Below are 20,024 nucleotides of genomic sequence, written 5' to 3'. Positions count from 1 at the left end.
CCCCCCAAAAACACACACAAAACCAATTTATTCAAATGACCCATTTGATAGGAGAGGGGGAAGCGAACCGGCTGCTGCTATAATGTGTAACACATTGTGGCTCAAATGTGTTTTAATCTGACAGAAAGACTTTCACAGAAAAGAGTTTGTGGAGTATGTGTGGACAAGCTTGGGGTGCGTTTGGTCCAAATGTAATCACAGAAAAGCAGGATTCAATGAAAATATGAAAGAAATATACAATAAATCATATCAGGAAAGTTTCAGATTCTTCAAAAAGACACATGACCTCCTTCTAAGCTTGGTCATATGAGTCAAAAATTATTGTCTTGGCAGCAGTTAATATTTCCAATATCATCCCCAGTAACTGAAGATGAGGAAGAATTTTGTTGGCCTTTAACTGTCTATGAGATCTTTCAAACAAAGCAACTCCCTGCATTTTTATTTGTAGTTTGTCTAGAACTGCATTACTGCAGTTTATAAAGGAGGAGGAGAAGGAGGAGACTGAAGCGTGTGCTCTGCTGCAGGCGCTCGCAGAGACATGACTCTAGTCCCTCTGTGCTTACAGAGTGTGCTCATCTAAGAACTCAAACTGGAGAACTACTGAAACTGAATGTGGACTTTAAACAGTTTGACTAGGAATTTCTAATTCGTGCTTCTGCAGCAATTCCGGTTTCTACAGATGTTTTAGTGCGGTGAGAGAAACTGTACACAGGCTATCTTTTTTTCATGGTTTAAATTCTTCTGTCTGCAGATATTTTACTTCTGCAGAGTTATTTTTCCTCATTGTTTTTATTTTATTTTGCAACTGCATGGACACATTTTGACTTGAATGCTTATCCTTCCCTAAGTTTTCTTCTTTGATAGCAACGAATAGCAAAGACGGAAATTAAAATATACAAGAATAGAATGGAACGAATAAAGGAAATGGCTTGGAAATTAAAGCTATTTTTTTTCTATCTATATATCTTCATCATTCTCTCTTCAGGTGGTTTTCATTAATGGTTCACGACAAAGTTTTGCTCTAATTTCCTGTGCAACTGAAGCCCCCAACTCTGTGCACAATGACTGAGTGTGTGTGCAGCTCTTCATACCTGCAGAGGTGGTTGCTAAAGACTTTGTTGTTCCTGGCTGCTGCGCTGCCTTCAAGTGCTGACTGTCCCAAACCATGCGCCTGCGATGTTACCACTGAAGTGCACTGCACCTTCAGATACCTGACTTTAATACCTGACCACATCCTGCCAGCTGTTGAAAAAATTAACCTCGGGTAAGAGTTGAAGTACACATACTCTTGGTGAAGAATTACTGAGTGATTTAAACTGCAGACTTTGTAAAAGAATAGCATTACAAAAAGTATTTCTACAAGTCAAACAGGTTTAGTCTAATAACTAGACCACATATAATTACTGTCTGGAAAAGAAATAACCTTTCAGAATTGAGATAAAAAATGTTTATTTAAAATGTCATTGACTCAAGAAAACACAACTTTATAGCTTCAATTTGTGAAGCTGGTTAATCAACAAGCAAATATTAGCTCAGGTTAGGTGACAAAGCCAATCTTGCCATTAGCTAACAAGCAATAGCTAGCAAGCATTAGCCATCAACAATCTTAACCGGAGAACTTTAGCAGTGTTTAGTTTTATGTGCTTTGAGAGGCTTAGTTTCTCAAAAAATAACCAACAAATAAAAAACAGCAAAGAAGTAAATCACCACTCTAGTCGGCATCCCATTGCCATTGTCATCCAGCTAGTAGCTGTTACCACAGCCACTAAATGAATTCATCATAAAATTAATCATCATTCATCACCAAATCGTCTATTAATGCCTCTGGCTGTTACTATGTTAAAGATTCTGAAATACATGATGCATAAACAGAGCTGTCTTACCTCTATCCTGTCTGTGGTGCCCTGATGCTACTTCAGCCTGCTTGGAAAGCTATTTGTCAATCAAATGACACACAAGTGCATTCAATTATTGTACCTAATTAGACCTCATTTCAGAATGTGACCAGGCCGGAGCGGAGTATTTACTGCAGACATCCTGAGATGTCGTGGCAGGATTAATACAGGCAGAATTAACAGTTAATTATGTAGTCCTAATTTCCTCTACAAGTGTCATCTCCAAGGGCACGTCATGTTGCCTGCTGACACATACAGAGTGAACTCAAACATTACTGGGTGCACACTATAAATTGTTTTCATTAATTTGTATCACAATATTAGTAATCAACAACATTTACTGGCATTGTTTTAAACTTGTCTTCACATGCATGTATGTTTCAACATGGTAAAATGTGGCCCTGACCTAGCATGGCTAGTACTACCATCCATCATGTGTTTGAAGTAGTGTAACATGAGAAAGAGCCAAGGTCCCTTACCCCAACCCCCAAACACACACACATGCAAAAACCACCTATAAACAGTTTAAAAGTACTTGAAATTTCATGTATACTGGTTCCTGCTACAAGAGCTTTCTCTGAGATGCTTTAGTATGCACACAGCCTCTGTTTGGCAGGATATGGTATCAAAATCTGAATAATTTATTAATCCCAAAGCAATTATATAATTAAAATTATTAAATTAATTATTAAATTAAATTGCCTGAATGAGGAACAGGTAATATAGTCAGCACAATACTAATGTCCAGTATGTCAATACTGAGGGCAATATATACCTATAGTTCACCTAGTGAGGTGTTTTCACTTATTTGTCTGAGTAGACAGGTTCTGGATTAGAATGAATGCTTTTTTTTGCTGAGATCTTTCACCAGCATTGCCCACCTTTTAGGTTATATGTTCAGAACTTCAGTTGCATTTCAGTAATATTTCTGCAAAGTATATTTGAAGGCTCATTCAAAATGATGATCAGTAACCAAAGCTTTTTTATTTCTATGCCGTTAGGTACAACAGCATAACTATCCTGAGAGAAAATGATCTTTCAGGGCTTGAAAACTTGGAACTGTTGTTGCTGCACAGCAACATGATACACACTACTGAAGACAGAGCCTTCAAAGACCTTAAGTCATTACAGGTAAAATCCTTTGTAAACAAATTACTCGCAAACCTCACTGCAACATCCAAAATATATCTTTGTTTGACAACCCTCATTTTTATTTCATTTTGACTTGTTATTATTTTCTAGAGTAGATTTTCTTATTTCAGTTTATATTTTAAATTTGAAAATGTGTTGTTTTAGTTATTTTTAAATAAATTAGTTTACATGTTCGTTTTCATTTTTGAATGGAGGGCATATGTCAAACACAAGATTGTAGAAAATCAATAATGGTACTGCAATAAAAATAAAGAATTTTTTGAAAGCAGTTGAAGACATCCACAGTTTCAATAGACATGACTCATCAGTTGTAATTGCAAATTGCAGTAAAGGTTGTTTTTAGTTTGGTTTTAGTTTACAAAAATAGCCTTACTGCTGACATCATATAGTTTTAATTCAGTATTTCTGTGATGACATACAGTACACACATCAGTAAGTAGAGCATGCCTACATAAATATGTTTTTGTTTGTTTTCTGGTTTGTTTTCTGGTTTTTAGATAATATCTTCTTGGAGGGATGAAAAGTTCACAGCTGGTTTTCTTTACTATGACTGTTGTGTCACATTTCCATCCATAATTAGTTCAAAATGACAAAAAATTTCAAAAAGCATAAAAAGACGACACAAATGCGAGGGGAAAATAATAAGAGTTGTCCAATTACAGCACAGGGTTTTCACCATGGCAAAATTGATTAAGAAGTATCACCTTTGCTTTTGCAAATCTAATTATAAAGTAATGAAATTTAAAAAAGAACTCAGGCACAAGTAACTGTGTTTAACCAATAACAGGCAGTATAATTCAATACAGAATTTCAGTGTCACAAGTCCAAACTTGTAAAAACAGAGTTGTATCAACTCTTTTGTGGTTCACAAAAAGTAAATGCCTCATGTTTCACAAAGAATGTTGAGTGATTCACAATAATTTTATATGTCTGTGTGTGTTATGTGAAGGATGGTCCTTGATTCCTTGCACTTTTTCAGACTAAATAAACAGTCTGACAATAATTCATGTTATGTCTATAAAAACAATGTAATTGTGTATTGACATAATAGCTTTCAGTTATCATTGTTTTGACCACCATCTCTATCCTAATTGTGTTTTCCAAGGTCCTGAAGATGTCATACAATAAATTAAAGATTATCAACAAAGAGACTTTCAAAGGCTTGGATAGTCTGCTGAGACTCCACATAGACCACAACCACATCGAATTTATAAACCCGGAGGCTTTCTTTGGGCTTACCAACTTAGAATTGGTTAATCTGGAGGGTAACTACCTCCAGCAGCTCCACCCGGACACATTTATCACACTGAGACACAGCCAGGTTTTCAAGGTATCATCAGTAAGAACCATCCACCTGTCAGACAACCTTCTGACCACTCTGCCAGCAGACATTTTTTCAGGCTGCAGTCAGTTAGAAAATGTCTTCCTCCATGGCAACCCCTGGAAGTGTGATTGCCGTATGAAGTGGTTCTCACTTTGGGCACAAAGAAATACAGGTAAGGAGTGCATCTGTGCTTTGGACAATTCCCAAAGTACTTAGAGGCATATAAAATTGAACCGTGGTTAACAGCTAAGAAAGTCACTTACTGAATCTAAACAGTTTCTTTTTCATTAATGCCAGAGAAACTTTCTCTAAACCTCTGTAAGCCGATATTTGCTACCAGCTTTAATAAGACCCATCTGGTAAAACTGTTGGCAGTATTTGTGGTTGTACTCAGGTTTGAGCATAGTATGTTTTTCTCTTAAAACCTAATAGTGCATGGGATTGTATCCCAAGCAAGACAGGCATATCCAAGAGAAGCATATAAATCTTTGCAGAGACATTACAGGAAGCAGATATCATATAATCTTTTCATCATGAGGGCCATAGAAAACAATGAAGACATAGAAGAACTAAAGTTATACATTTTATTTATGACTTGGCAAGCACAAGGGTTAACCGAAATGTCGCAATTCTGTATTGTGATTATGACCTTTTGTGGTTCACAAGTTTTATTAGCCAGTTTTGGTTTGGCTGGAACATAAGTTTGAAAGTGTGATTTTTTTTCTTCCATGAATCCATCTAAACATTGCACTGCTTAATAATTCTTTCCAGGTGTGCTGAAATGCCGGCGAGACAGGAGATATCCCAGAGGCCTATGTGCTGTTTGTGAAAATCCTTTGCTTTACCACAAAAGGCCTCTATCCCTTCTACCCAACAATGCTTTTACTTGCACCAAACCTTTGATCCAACCCCATCTAAAGCAGAAAAACATCAGCCTGGATGAAGGGAACTTCTTTCCTGTTTCCCCCAAGGACTTTATTGCCCCATTAGGCTCAATACAAATGAACCTAACCGACCAGTTTTACAATGATGCCAGTCTAACCTGCACTGTACAGCGGCCCACTTCTTTTGAGAACCTGACTCAAACCCTGGAGGAAGGAGAAGGAAACAATGTCACCATGCTTACCACTTGCATAACTACGTATTTGGTGTGTAATATTAACCATGAACACATCCAGCAACTGTGGCAGATCTTAGCCACCTACAGTGACTCTCCTATGAGGCTAGAGAGAGGTTTAATGTTGGCCAGAAGCCCAGAAATGGTGTACCGATATGCTCAGATGAAAACAAAGGATCTAGATAAAGAAATAAACACAAACATTAAGGCTGAGATTAAAGCCTCTCCTGCATGGTTAATGCAGGGAGAAGTGAGCTTCCAACTAGACCGCACTGCTACCACCTTCTCTACCCTGCACATTAAGTACCAGTCTGTGGTAAACCTACGTTTGGAAAGCACACCATCTAAGAGGGACCGGTATTCCTGGGCCATGATCAAACGAGATAATCAAACTAAGACTGAGCACACTGTACTTACAGGTGGGAGTCAGAGATTAACGCTTAATATACTAGCTCAGAGATGTGACTTTTACTTAGGTCTGCACATACCAGTAACTGAACTATTTACTTATGTATGAAACTATACTGATCATTGCACTAATAAAATAGGAAGCATTAAAAAAAATGAATTCAGAATTTCAAAGACTAAAAAGTCTTTTCTTTTTAGCATGAAAACGGTTATGATATTATCAAATGTTTTCCTCCTGACCTAGGTGGTGTGGTACAGTTGAGCTGCCATATCCAGGGTGATCCAAAGCCTCTCTTGGAGTGGATTTTACCAGATGGAAGCAAGGTCAGAGCTCCTTATTCCAGTGAGGACAGGAGAATAATAATTACTGCTGAAGGAAAGCTCACTCTTCGAGGTGCAGATACCTCTGACACAGGCCTCTACTGGTGCATTGCCACAAACTACCTGGATGCAGATATCCTCATCTTTCGAGTGACAGTTCTGTCCACTGATGTGGAAGAGGCTGAGGTCAATGGTGTTCAACTCTCTAGGCCACTGGGTGAAAAGCTTGTTTTTGACTGTAGCTCCTCGGGGAGTCCTGAGGCCTCGGTGTCTTGGATTCTGCCTGACCATTCAGTGCTTGACAAGCCTCATGGGAACAGAAACATTTTTAAGAATGGGACATTGCTGATTCAGGGTATCACAGCAAGGGATCGAGGATTTTATAGGTGTTTAGTTGCTAATCATGTTGGAGTTGACCTACTCGTTTCTCAGGTGACAGTAACAGACAAAGGGTCTGTGACAGCAAGTGTTTTCAACAGTGAGGGATCAGGGATGGTGACGGAGTTTGCAATGGATTCTAGCTTGACACAAAACACAGTCAAACTCAGTGAGATACACCACTCCCAGCATGCTGACAGAACTATCCAGGAGTCCAGGACCATTACTTCAGATCGGCCTTACCCCAGACACAGATCACGTGGCCGAGTAGGTTTTGGAGGTAGACTGGGACAGAGAAGGAGGGGGTCAGTCCGCAACAGCCACATCTGGAGTAGTAGGGTCTTTGATAAAGCTTCCAGGAAAGTAGACCCGCAGAAGTTTGCAGAATTTATGAAAAAGGCTCAGGGTGGCTCAAAAATAAAGAGTAATAGAGAAAATGAGAAAGTAAAATATGAAAACACACATATTGGATATTCTGGTGACAATGAAATTGGCTCTGGTGAAGCTCAAGATGAAGACCATCTCATTGTTCTCCCAACAATAGTCCAACCAACAACAGATAATCCACAAAGAATATTTGCTCAAGACAGGCAGACTGAGACAGTAACAACCACACAAATTGGTGAGGGACATATTTTAGCAACAAAGGAAAATGGCATGGAAAATAGATTCAGCAATCATATTAATTCAACTAAAATAATGGAAAATAGAGACATGGCAACAACAGAGCCATATATGCAGTCTACATTCACTACAGATCCAAGGTTAGTTGAGACAAACAACTTTTACACCCTTGAAAGAACCAGCATGCCACCTTCGAACCTACAACCAGTCACTCTCCAACCTACTGTGACAGACACTTCACAAGAAACCCAACTAGAGTTATCAGGAGAAGCACTTGCAGAACCAGAGACTTCGACAGAGGGTGCTTTTTCTTCAACTACAGACCCTAATGTTACTCCAATGAGAGATGAACCAGGCCCAGTGGAGCTAGTCCTTCACACAGACCCTGAAAGCCAAACCTCATTTACAGCAATCACAGCTACAGACAGACAGCAAGACAAGATCATTTTCCATACAACCCAGACAATAAAATCCCAGCGCCTGCCTGCAGGATCTACTATCATCTCCCGGCAGCACATCCATATAATCCCACGCCAAAGTTACAGAGGAAAGGTTGGCAGGAGGAACTTTCAAGGCCGCAGAAGAATCATTAAACCAAACAGGATCCATGACATGCAGTCCTTTATTAATAAACTTAAACAATCCACCATGAATAAAGAAGGGAATGCCTCTGTGCCATATCAAATTCAGTTGACCACAGGTAAGAAACCATGTTCTTAAAAACCCTGTTGTTTTGTACTTCTGTGTTGCATAAATAATCAGTCATGAAACAACACGTATGTTTTTAACATGGTTCTTTTTTTCTCAGCCTGTAACTGTGATAATAAGGCAGCAACCACTGATTTGGCAGTGGTCACACCAACAGCATCTTCTAGTCCATGTTTACACAAAACAGAGAAACCTGCTTATATGCAAAAAACCACAAGTCATTACATGACTTCAGATGCCACATTCAACAAAGCAGAGTCTAGATCAGAGACTTCCAATGAGTACATAACGTTTGCAGTTGCCCCTGAACTGGATCCTACAACTAAAGTCCCAACCACAACCACTACTACATCTACTTCTAAGATCATTCGGGGAAAAATTCCATGGAACAAGTTGTTTGGAAACAAAGGAAGGGAAAGGATGCTCAGTAGGCTTAAGAAGCCATTAACTGCGAATAAAACTTCAACTACGACTGAAACAAGAGGCACCCTAACCACAACCATTGCTCCTACGCCCATTACCTCTGCAAACTTATTAGTTAAAGTTGATAGTTTGTCACCATCCAGACACACAACGAGTAGTTCATTAGATGATGATTATAGCGATGCATCCTCTGCTGATTTCCAGTTCACAACACTGGGTCCCAGCTTGGACTTTATACCTGTTACTAGTTATTCTGGTTCCTCACAGTTTTATACCACTGCAAAAACACCACCAGAATTACAGACTCTACCCTCGCCACCCACTGTCAAACCCACCCAGCAGGAAAATCTTGATGTAACCTCATCTGGGTCTGGAAGACTGTCTGACAATTTGCTTATAATCAGACAGAGGCCTGGTGGGACAAGAGGTAGGCTAGGGCGGAGAAGGAGGCCCAATAGGAGAAGAAGACCCCTAAGGAAACCTGGAATTCCCAAAGTCCGACAAACTACAACAACTGAGGCAATAACTACAGAGGCAACAACCATGGAATACACAATGGAGGCAACCACACTTTTTCAACAAAGTGTTTCAGAATATAATCCCATTTACACACAAAAAGATGCCAGAACCACAGTATTGGGTACCACTGAAAAAAGATCTGAGGAGAGTGACCTTTATGAGGACTTTGACTGGACATCTAGTGGTTCATCCAGCTATCCTACCACCATGACACCTCTATTTTCCTCTGCCACTTATGATCCTGCTACTACACTGATACCACATACAACTAAGCGGTTTTACACAACTGCTCAGACAAGATTCCACAGCAATATCAAACCACCAACACAAAGGAATGGTGACACCAATCGCAGTTTAGTGTTGGAGAGAATTAGACCTACCGGTACTCGAAAAAGCAGTGGTACTAAAGGCAGTGTAGATAACTCTGATACACTGATCCTTCTAACAGCTCAGCAAGGCTACATGATCAGTACCCCCGTTCCTTACATTACAGACAAGGATTCTGCCACCTCTACTATTTATAATCAAGTCTCGGGATATGATGCTACCAGTGCCAGTAATGCTGGTTTTGAACCCACTACAAAGGTCATGTCAAGCAAACCCAAGATAGTGGGTGGAAATGCAGCTAGCTTTACTGTACTGTCTAACTCTGATGCTTTCCTGCCATGCGTGGCTGTTGGAAACCCACAGCCAGTTATAACATGGAAACAATTCTCCTCCAGCACAGGTACAAAAATGATTTCATTCATTCTTATCATTAGCAGAACCAAAATGTTATACATATTAAGATATGGGAGTGACAGTATTTTTGGCATCATGTAGAAACAAAATTTGTTGTCAGGTGCAAGTAAAAGCCATTTATAGAAAACGCTGCAATAATAAAGTAACAATACTGTTTACATTTTGTCAGTTGCTTTAAGTGATTTGTGTAGAATGTTTTAGTGTTTGTAAGGTAAATATTTCATTGTCTCTGTATTTCTTTTGTCCCACAGGAAGAACCATTACCATTAAAGAGAGGATGGGCAAGTATGAGGTGTTGAGCAACGGCACGCTGTCAATCCCAAATGCCAATATTAAAGATCGAGGCCAATACTTCTGTCTAGCTGAGAATGACCATGGATCAGATAAACTTATTATCACCCTCTCAGTGGTAGCCTATCCCTCTCGCATTTTAGAGCCAAAGATGCGCGAGATAAAATCTTATGCAGGAAACACAGTTGAACTGAAATGTAAAGCAGAGGGCCGGCCCATGCCTGTGATATCTTGGATCTTGGCCAACCGTACTCAAGTCATGGGTCAAAACACTGAGAAGGGAAGAGCATCAGTATCTGCTGTGGGGACTCTGGTTATTAAATATGTGTCTGTTTATGACAGAGGTCATTATAAATGCATTGCCAGTAATCCTGCTGGAGCTGATACTGCTACAGTCCGACTGCAGGTGGTGGCAGCTCCACCAGGTATCATGGAGGAGAAGCGGCAGCAGCTACAAGCTATTCTTGGCCACAGTTTACAGTTACCCTGCACTGGTCATGGTACACCTCAGCCAGGTGTTCACTGGGTTCTCCATGATGGGTCAATGATACAATCTAACAGGCCTGTAATCGATACACGGATATCCATGTATGAGAATGGGACGCTTCACATTAAGGATGTGACTCCAGCAGACAGTGGAAAATATGAATGTATTGCTACCAGCTCTACTGGTTCAGAACGAAGAGTCGTGACTCTGACAGTAATACTACAAGAATCTGCTCCTCAGATATTGGAGATATCCAAGCGCTTGACTGAGTTGTCATATGGGGATCAGTTAAGACTAAACTGTTTGGCAACTGGAAACCCTAAACCTAGGATAATCTGGAAACTACCTTCTAAAGCTGTGGTGGACTATTGGTACAGGTAAAAATACGTTCATTGGTAGAACAGGTATTTATTGTATTATCTTTTATATTAAAGTTACAAAATTCTAATAATTCAATGTGCATGATTTGCATAAATATTGCTTAGAAAAACTGTAGTGGTTTAGTGAACATTCTATGGAAGAAAGTGGATAAAAATCACCAAAACAGACTTATTTTTGCCCTTAGCCTCTCATGAAACAGCTAAACTGTTGAAAACAATTCAGTGGCATACTGTTATGCTTACCAAAGTAAGCACTGATTGTGAATAGCATGCATTGTGAATGCATTTATATTTTTTATAGGTTTTGTTGCCTGCACTGATTCATTGAATGTCCCTCATAAGTACACATAAAAACACGTAATTCTCTCTAAATGTAAAGAAATGAGATGCAGATATTGACTATACTTATTCAGAGCATAACTCAGCACAGTCAAATGAAGACTGAAGTGAAAATATTTTCAATACAATGGTTCTCTTTCTATGCTTCTATTAGGGTTGAAAAAAAAAACGACACAAAAGTCATCATACCGAAGGGAATTGTAGTGTATTTCATTTATATTTTTCCTAATTGTTAGCTTGTTCAGTGTGATAATAATGCAAGCATGTCTTACCTTAATTTTACGTCTTTAAAAAAGCATTGTACGTTTAAACCACATTTCTTATACCCCCAATACCTGTTTATATAAACACTTTGTGTGTCGGTACATGTCTAACACCAGAGAGAACAGAAAGACTGAGGCAATGTAAAGCAGCTACTGATTTAATTGCTATATCTCCCCAGTGGCATTCTGTACACATTTGTTTGATGTAAGCAGATAAGACACTTTTCCACTGTTACCGTTTTGATTTTAGCTGTTTGAAAAATTATATGAAACCATACAAATTTATGCGTTTTGCTCTTAATAAGCATAGACAAGGAATTCTGCAAATTATCTTAATGCCAGGTTTGTAACTGTCTCTCTAATTTTCTTTTATTTGTTACTCCAGGGTGGGCAGCAGGATACAGGTCCTTGATAATGGTACTCTTACTGTTAACACTGTGAGTGACAAAGATGCCGGAGATTATCTCTGTGTGGCCCGAAACAAGATTGGTGATGCTCTACAACTCATGAAAGTCAGTGTATCAATGAAGCCAGCCAAGATAGAGACTAAGGTATACAGCAAGAAGCAGGTACCCTATGGAAAGGACTTAAAAGTAGACTGTAAAGCCTCAGGGGCACCAAAGCCAGATATCTCCTGGGGTCTACCAGATGGTACAATGGTCAACAGTGCTTTGCAGTCTGATGCCAGCAGTAGAGGAGGACGAGAACGTCGCTACACTCTGTTTGACAATGGAACTCTTTATCTAAACCAGGTATTGAATTGGATCAAACACAAACTGCACAAACATATATACATATATATCATGTTTATATATCGTGTTTTCATATCATGTTTCTCCAGGTTGGAATGTCAGAGGAAGGCGATTATACCTGCTTTGCCGAGAACCAGGTTGGCAAAGATGAGATGCATGTACATATCACTGTAGTTACAGCATCCCCTAGGATGCGTCCATCCAGCCAGACCTATGCTAGAGTGAAGCCCGGAGGAAGCATCCTCTTTGACTGTGAGGCAGTTGGAGAGCCTAAACCTAAGATATTGTGGATACTTCCCAATAACGATGTAATAGCAGCATCACATGAACGCTACTTAATGCATGTCAATGGTTCTCTGGATATTAGGGATGTCAAGGTAATTGATGCAGGGGAGTATGTTTGCATGGCTCGCAACCCTGGCGGAGAAACCAGAAAAGTTTACAAGCTTGAGATAGGTGGGAATCCACCTGTGATCAATGGCTACCATCAGAACAGAACAGTCATTAAAGAAATAGTGTCTACATATTCCAGGAAACTTATAGATTGTATGGCTGAGGGGACTCCCAGACCTACTATCACTTGGATTATGCCTGATAACATCTTTCTAACAGCACCCTACTTTGGAAGTAGGATTAAAGTCCACCAGAATGGGACACTTGAGATACGTAATGTCCGCCCTTCTGATACAGCAGAGTTTATTTGCTTAGCTAGAAATGATGGAGGAGAGGCAGTAATGGTGGTGCAGTTGACGGTTACAAGTATGCTCCGAAGGCCAATCTTCAATAATCCCTTCAATGAACGTATTGTGTCTGGGAATGGGAAAACCACAGTTCTGAATTGTTCTGCTGATGGGCAGCCAATGCCAGAGATATCATGGACTTTGCCTAATGGAACACGGTTTATTGGTGGAACCAATCATGGTTCTCGCCACCAAATAAACAATGATGGGACTTTGGTCATCCGCAGTACTCACAAAGAAGATGCTGGGAAATACCGCTGTGGTGCCAAGAATCTCATGGGCTACATAGAGAAGCTAATAATTTTGGAGATTGGGCAGAAGCCTTATATCCTGACAAGGCCCAGGGGTATCATACGCAGCATATCAGGGGAGCCCCTCTTCATTCACTGCCTATCTGATGGGAGTCCCAGACCAAGAATCTACTGGACCGTTCCTGGTGGTCACACTCTTACTCGGCCTCAAGTCCTCGGACGCTACCAGTTGCTAGAAAATGGTACTCTTATAATTCAGGACACTACACTCCATGACCGCGGAAACTACATATGCAGAGCTCGAAACGATGCTGGTGAGGCTGTACTTACTGTCCCTGTTATTGTCATTGCCTACCCTCCACGGATCACAATGGGGCCCCCCTCCAGTGTGAGGGCAGAGACTGGGAGACCTATTCAGCTCAACTGTGCTGCTACTGGGATCCCCAAGCCAGAGATCACATGGGAGCTTCCAGATCATTCAGTTCTATCAGCAGCAGAAAAGGGGCGGCCTATGGGTAGTGAACTGCTCCACCCTCAGGGTACACTAATCATCCAGAGGCCCACGCCCTCAGACTCTGGAACATACAAATGCCTTGCGAAAAACCACTTAGGTACAGATTCAAAGGTCACATATGTACTTGTGCTGTGATTAAAAATAATAGCTGAAGGTTGACAGTATATGCTAATGTAAATATTAACAGACACATATTGTCTGCTCACTACACTACCTATCATCTTGTGGATTAGTGAAGATCAAGGCATGTGTAATACAGAAGCTGATTATGTGAGTAATTAACAAAGCACAAAAAAGGAATTTAAAAGAAGAAACTCCTGCTTGCTTGTAACATTGGAAGCTGGGGTCTGGAAAATCAAAGTACCCATTTAGGGTAGTCCTAACAGAGCCAAATCATAGAGCCAAACCTAAAGTGATTTCTCTGACCTGCTGTTGGACATAGTAGCCAAACAGGAAAACAGAAATTAGAAGGGGAGGTTGGTCTTCTCAAGAGGTCATAATTCCCTTTGGACATAACAGCAAATTTAAAAAAAACAACAGAATATGTAGTAAAATGTATTTTATAAGTAATTCAGTGTTTTTAAGTGGGAAAAAGGGTTTATTCAAATATATATATGATACTTGTCTTACACTGGACATGGTATATTGCGTGCGTGCGTGCGTGCGTGCGTGCGTGCGTGTGTGTGTGTTAATTAAGGTCTATATAGATTCCTATATGTCTATTTGGAACACAATGGAATATAATACATATTACCAATCTGTTGTGTTGTACATGAGAATTTACAGTAATGTTATACATTATGCCAATAATAAAGTCCATGTATATCTATTTGCAGTATCTCCTTAATTAAAGTATGGGGAAAAAACATGAACTTACAAAGTAAAACATGGCTCATGTCTTTTTATGCTACTATTTTCTCAGTTGGGGATAAAAGAAATACAAAAGGTATTAAATTATAGGGCACCAAAAAGTCACAAACAGAAGCATATTCAGCTCTGGAATTTTAAGTGCAGGCCAGCTATGAAAATAATCCTTCACTCTCTTTGTCAGTGGGCAGGATCCACAGGGGAGCCATTGATTTTTGCTTGTCATGCACTCTGATTTTACTGTGCTCCTGCAAATTAAACTGGAAGGTGATGAGTAATGTTAAGACAGAGGAGGTGAACTTAACATGAGTTTGTACTGCTGCTTGAGACTGCCATCTGAGAATATATATTACATGCTATACACCTTATGCAAGGCTTATTATGCTTGCTCTCTAACCACACTTACTTGGCAAATGTCAGCTGATTCACACCGTCTCCTTTTTCTAAAGAAATAGATACATGGTATTTTAGTCATGCCCTGTGCCTTAGGAACAACTGGAAATAATTTCTCAGTGAATTACTCCAATTTTGAAGTGCCCATAATGATGCATGCTTTTCAATAGGAAAATCTTAATCTATACAAGACCTCATAAAGAATGCTGTATCTTCTAGTAAGTATACTTCACCATTTGTGTAAAAGTAAAAAGAAAACAAAGACATAAAAGTTAATTATGAATCAGTCTAACATGTTTTGAAATGCTGTATGCAGCTACTGGCCATACCATACCATACCATACCATACCATACCATACCAGCATGGCTGATAATGTTAAACACCACTTTCAACATTGGAATGTTCAGTACCTGCCAATAAATGCAGTTTTTAGATTTCAGAGAAATAAAAAAAGGAAAAAATAAAATTCCAAAGTTTAAAGCCAGTCTGCACAAGTGTGATATAACCCGGGCAGATATGGAGGAAAACGGAATTGTCCTCCATAAACTCTGGAATGTGAGGTACTCGCTGTGTGATTTGAGAGAAAAGTGCTTTCATATGTGAGTTTGGTGACAAACAGATACAAATCACAGTAGTTATGAAGGACCACCTATTCTTTACATATGGTACCTCAATGTAAAAGACAGTTCATCATTCACACCGGGTGCCCTGTTGAGATGTGGACGGTGAAAGGTTTATTTGTTCAGTTCTGGTTTTGCAGTTCATGTTCAGGGAATGATGGAGTTTATGTTCCACAGACTTGGATATTTATGAGGATTTTGAACATGTGATTTTCTCATTTTCTCCTTTTCCCTTGGATATTTAAAGGAAGAGGGTGGAAGTCTAACAAGTATCATTTAAAAATAAGGTTTTATGAGAAGCTACTGAGAGGAGGACTGGGGTTTTTTTGTGAAATTCACCTTCACCAGGTCAAAGTCACTTTTTGACCCAATTGCTGGCCATAGCTTTTGTAACTAGACTTTTCAAGCATGAAGCGCTACACTACGGTGTTGCGAGAAGATAAGCAGAGCCTGTTTTTACTCTCAGTGGGGTAGGTGGACTTATGGCCACTGCTTGGCCACCTTGAAGACTGTGGAAAAACAGAATATACTCAGAATCAAATGACCTGCTAGAAATGTTGTGGCAACTTGTAACAGTCTACTTATAATACACAACATTAATATACACAGTTAGATTTAAAAGTGTCATGGACTTGCTAACTACCATTTAATGCATTCACTGGTGAACTAGAGCATTTTTCTTATTCTGTACATGTAGTGAATCTCCTTTTGGGATTTTCACCATTCATTTTCTTTTCAAGAACCACCAGTACATATGAGTATTCTACCACAACATCTGTGTGGTAGTTAATCCGTATTTTCATCTTAATATTTAATCAAATTGCACCTTATGTGAAAGCTATTGTTCATATTATTAAATCCATAAATAACTATGCTCTGACTCTGCTGCCTGTTCTCACAGTGTGGCATTTCCTCTCATCTCGTATCACTTTCACATGATATGATATTGGTTTGATAAGAGATCTAATCGACGGTGTTTCCAACCATCATCACAATCCAACACGGGAATGTATTTTAAAAGAATGATGTTTCATTCCTCAAATATAGTTGCAGAGACTTGGAAAATTGTTATATTGCTCTAAAGCTGGTCTTGCAACATGTGGCAATCCAGAAGCTTAATAGCTCGTTACACATCTTTCTGTATGGGAAATCCCTGCAATAGGAACTGACATTTAAAAGCAAGAAAAGGAGCAAGTGAAAAAAAGTGTGAAGGAAAAGGGATGTTTACAGAGTGGGTAGATGAGGGAAACCAGAGAAGGGTGAGACATAGTTTTGGTCTGTGGTATGAATTCCATACTTAAACTAGAATGCTAGCAGCATGAACATGGAAACTGAGATGTCTGGAGAGCCCTGCTGGGTGCTGACCAACAGCAGTTTCAGACAGTACTCTTCTGTTAGCTCACAGTCTGCTTCACTTCTTTGAAGCTGCAAACTTGGCAACAAGTAAAGTCCCCAGAAAAAATGTAGTCACACTCCTGCTGATATTTTGCTGCCTATGGGTGGAAAACCCTTTCAAAACAAAAATGTAAAAAAAATTCTCATTCTGTTACACACACAGCCCTTTTAGCCTTGTGGGAATACACACACACACACACACACACTTGCTCATACAGTCGATTGGTGTTTCTGTCAGTATCTGAGCTACGACTAGAATTTCACACCAGCAAAGTAGAATCCACACATCCACACCACACCATCCATTTTTGCACCTTTCTTCAAGGTACAATCTGTCATTCTGGGATGTTGGTTCCCTGAGTTATTGCTTTTCAGAGTTGTGTTTAATCATCTTTCAGTTTGAGTTAATATTTAATATGTAATTAAAGATTACAATAAGGTAAGCACCTGTAATTCAGATGAAAAGCTCATATAATTATTCATCTCTACTTTCAAAAGCCCTAAAAGTTTTCTTTTTCTTTTTAAAGTGAGCCTTTAGTCACTACCTAGAAGCAAAGTATTTGCACCAGGGAAAGTACATAAATCAGCTTCAACCATAAACTGGCTGAAGTTTTCAGAAAGTGAAATGTTGAAAGCAAGAGGGTCCTAACAAATTTAGAAGTGTCTGGTGTGGTACAGTTTTTATATATAAGAACTTGTATACAGATTTTAATGAGACCATATCCCACAGTGTTTATCTTGAGGGCGGTGGAAGTACTTCACTCTGGGTTCTTACATCTGATTATGGATGCAGATGTGGTACTTTGGTCCCCAGAGAATAATCAGATGGACCAGTGCAGCCTATTTCTGTTTACCTAAGCATTTTTCTTTCATTTATACAAACACCCAACTAAAAACATCAAAGTACCTCTAAATTATTAGGTCCCCAAGGGGACATGTTTTCAAACGAGCTCTTTCACCCAATTAGACTGCATCAGCAGTGTGGCACTGCCACTTTACGCCTTAGGCTGATGCTTTTTTTTAACTGGTGGGTGGGTCAGCTACATAAGTCTTACAATGCATAGGGGTATTAGCATATTTTTAATCAATGTGCTGTCATTATGCTACACAGAGCTTAACTGAACCATACCAACTGTATTATTTTAAATTCTTTCATTATTTTCTTATGTTGTTTAATCATTCCTTGAATTTTAAGCCTACTGAATGTTGCCGTTTGACTGGCTTCCCATATTCTTTTTGAACCCTAATTATTTCCAGTAGAAGAAGACCAAGACAAAGCTGGAGGACTGCTGTAAAAGAGTCATACGTTTGCAAATTATGTTCCTTTACTTAGACACATCTCACATCACATGACAGCATTTCCTCGGTGCCTCTGGAGCTAAAGCTTAATTTACCACTCTCCAATAAAGCCAGTGTGTAATTTAGATGCACTCTGGAGGAGCTGGAACACAGCTGAGGAAACATTACACAGCTATAAATTAAAAAAAGAACAGCACCAGCAGAAGCTCATTACAAAACCTGAAACCTGCTCCAGTTTACTGTGACATTGATGGTTTTCTATAAACATCTATTTTCACTGTTATGTAAGGTGTCAATTTTTTAACTAGCTACAGATTCAAACAACCTTGATTTTGTTAGAGAACACGAACAAAAAAGGTTTATTTTCCAGAAACACACTACACCTTCACTGACCAGTTCACCTTCAGTTCTAAATGTGAATTAGAATTCTTTTGCTGTCATTATACAAAGTACAACACAATAATAAAGTGGCTACTAGACCTTGCAAACAAAACAAAACAAAAAAAAAAAACAAAAGAGAAAAGCAAAGAAAAAACATACAGTAATTTACACAGTAAATATAAAGACATACCATGTATGGTGATGAGATTATGGATAGTGACAAAAAGCAGGTGCATGTATTTTGAAGTTTCACTGTGATTTAATCAATAATGGACAATATTACACAGAGTATTCTAATAATTTAAGATATTGCTCATTGGGAGTTTTCCCTTCCCACAATCTTCTGAGCTGTGTTGATGATCTGCTGAATCCTGCTCCCCTCTGCTTTGGTACAGCCCCTGTACCATGCAGTGATACAGCATGTCAGCACACTCTCTGTGGAGGAGCAAGTCTCTGTTGTGTCTTTCTTGTGACTGCTGAGGTATTTGGAGTTCAGGATAGGTCAACAGAGATGATGGTACCCAGGAATTTGTGGCCATTGCCACAATTGATGTTGAGAAAGGTCAACTCAGGGCTGTTCCTGAAGTCATAGGTGATTTCCTTTTTCCCCCCCTTTGCTCAGTGTCAGGTTTTTGGTGAACTCCAAGCTGAAAATTTCAGAATCTCATCTTTGACATGGCTTGGACATGGACATGGCTTCTTCTTGTAATAAGATTAAGCCACATGTTATCTTTTGTCAACCAACCAACAGATGGCATCAATAGACCCAGTTATGAAAATCTATGTCGTTCCAAATAGTGCTGAGAAAATACATGTAAAAATATGTAAAGGATTTAAATCTGAAAATCCTTTGAAAACAAATATAAGTGTCCCAGAAAATGAAATAAATTGGGTTCTTTTTATAAAACATGCAAAATGTCAAGGTTTAGTTATAAACAATTTTACATGACTTCATCCAGCTCACCTACTGTGGCTAGTCTGCCTCACATAAATGGTACCCTAGCAACCTCAGAGAGCACAATGACATCACAGGGAAAACAAACCCTCAACAGCTCTGAGTTCAGCAGTCGCTGGTAAAGTCATCATAAAGGCTGCTTTGGACACTCTCTGAACGTTTTATTGCTTTATATCTCATGTTGAAAATAAATGATAAACTTGTTGGGGTGATTTTGTTTCAAGTACAATGATGAAAATCTGCTTTCTATTTAGTTTGCTTTAAATATCTGGAATCTATGGGCTTTGTAAAGTGTTGTTTAAGGTTTAAAACATATTAGTATCTAATTCGTGTTTGTCTGTGAAGGTTCTCAGTCATCCAGGTCATCGTAGTCAAAGGAGCTTGCAAAGAAAAGCGTCTGGACTTCTTTAAGTTACTTGGAGACGTTTCACCTCTCATCCGAGAAGCTTCTTCAGTTCTAAGGTCAAATGGTGGAGAGTCCCAGAT

The 20,024-nt window shown here is 39.2% G+C and overlaps 1 protein-coding gene across 1 annotated transcript; it reads left to right on the top strand.

Annotated features, from left to right (window-relative positions):
* The first annotated feature begins 531 nt into the window (after window positions 1-531).
* Window positions 532-14,156, top strand: igsf10 (immunoglobulin superfamily, member 10). The gene is made up of 10 exons (XM_005742171.1): window positions 532-692; window positions 986-1,264; window positions 2,897-3,026; window positions 4,153-4,543; window positions 5,143-5,907; window positions 6,141-7,919; window positions 8,028-9,596; window positions 9,862-10,765; window positions 11,756-12,122; window positions 12,212-14,156. Exons 2-10 carry the CDS (start codon window positions 1,062-1,064, stop codon window positions 13,760-13,762), a joined length of 7,659 nt encoding a protein of 2,552 aa, XP_005742228.1. The 5' UTR covers window positions 532-692; window positions 986-1,061; the 3' UTR covers window positions 13,763-14,156.
* The last annotated feature ends 5,868 nt before the right edge of the window (window positions 14,157-20,024 follow it).

The sequence above is a fragment of the Pundamilia nyererei genome, unplaced genomic scaffold (assembly GCF_000239375.1).
Source record: "Pundamilia nyererei isolate P.nyererei 1_Seehausen unplaced genomic scaffold, PunNye1.0 scaffold00117, whole genome shotgun sequence".
NCBI classification, from domain to species: domain Eukaryota; kingdom Metazoa; phylum Chordata; class Actinopteri; order Cichliformes; family Cichlidae; genus Pundamilia; species Pundamilia nyererei.
This window is presented reverse-complemented; position numbering and strand designations above follow the sequence as displayed.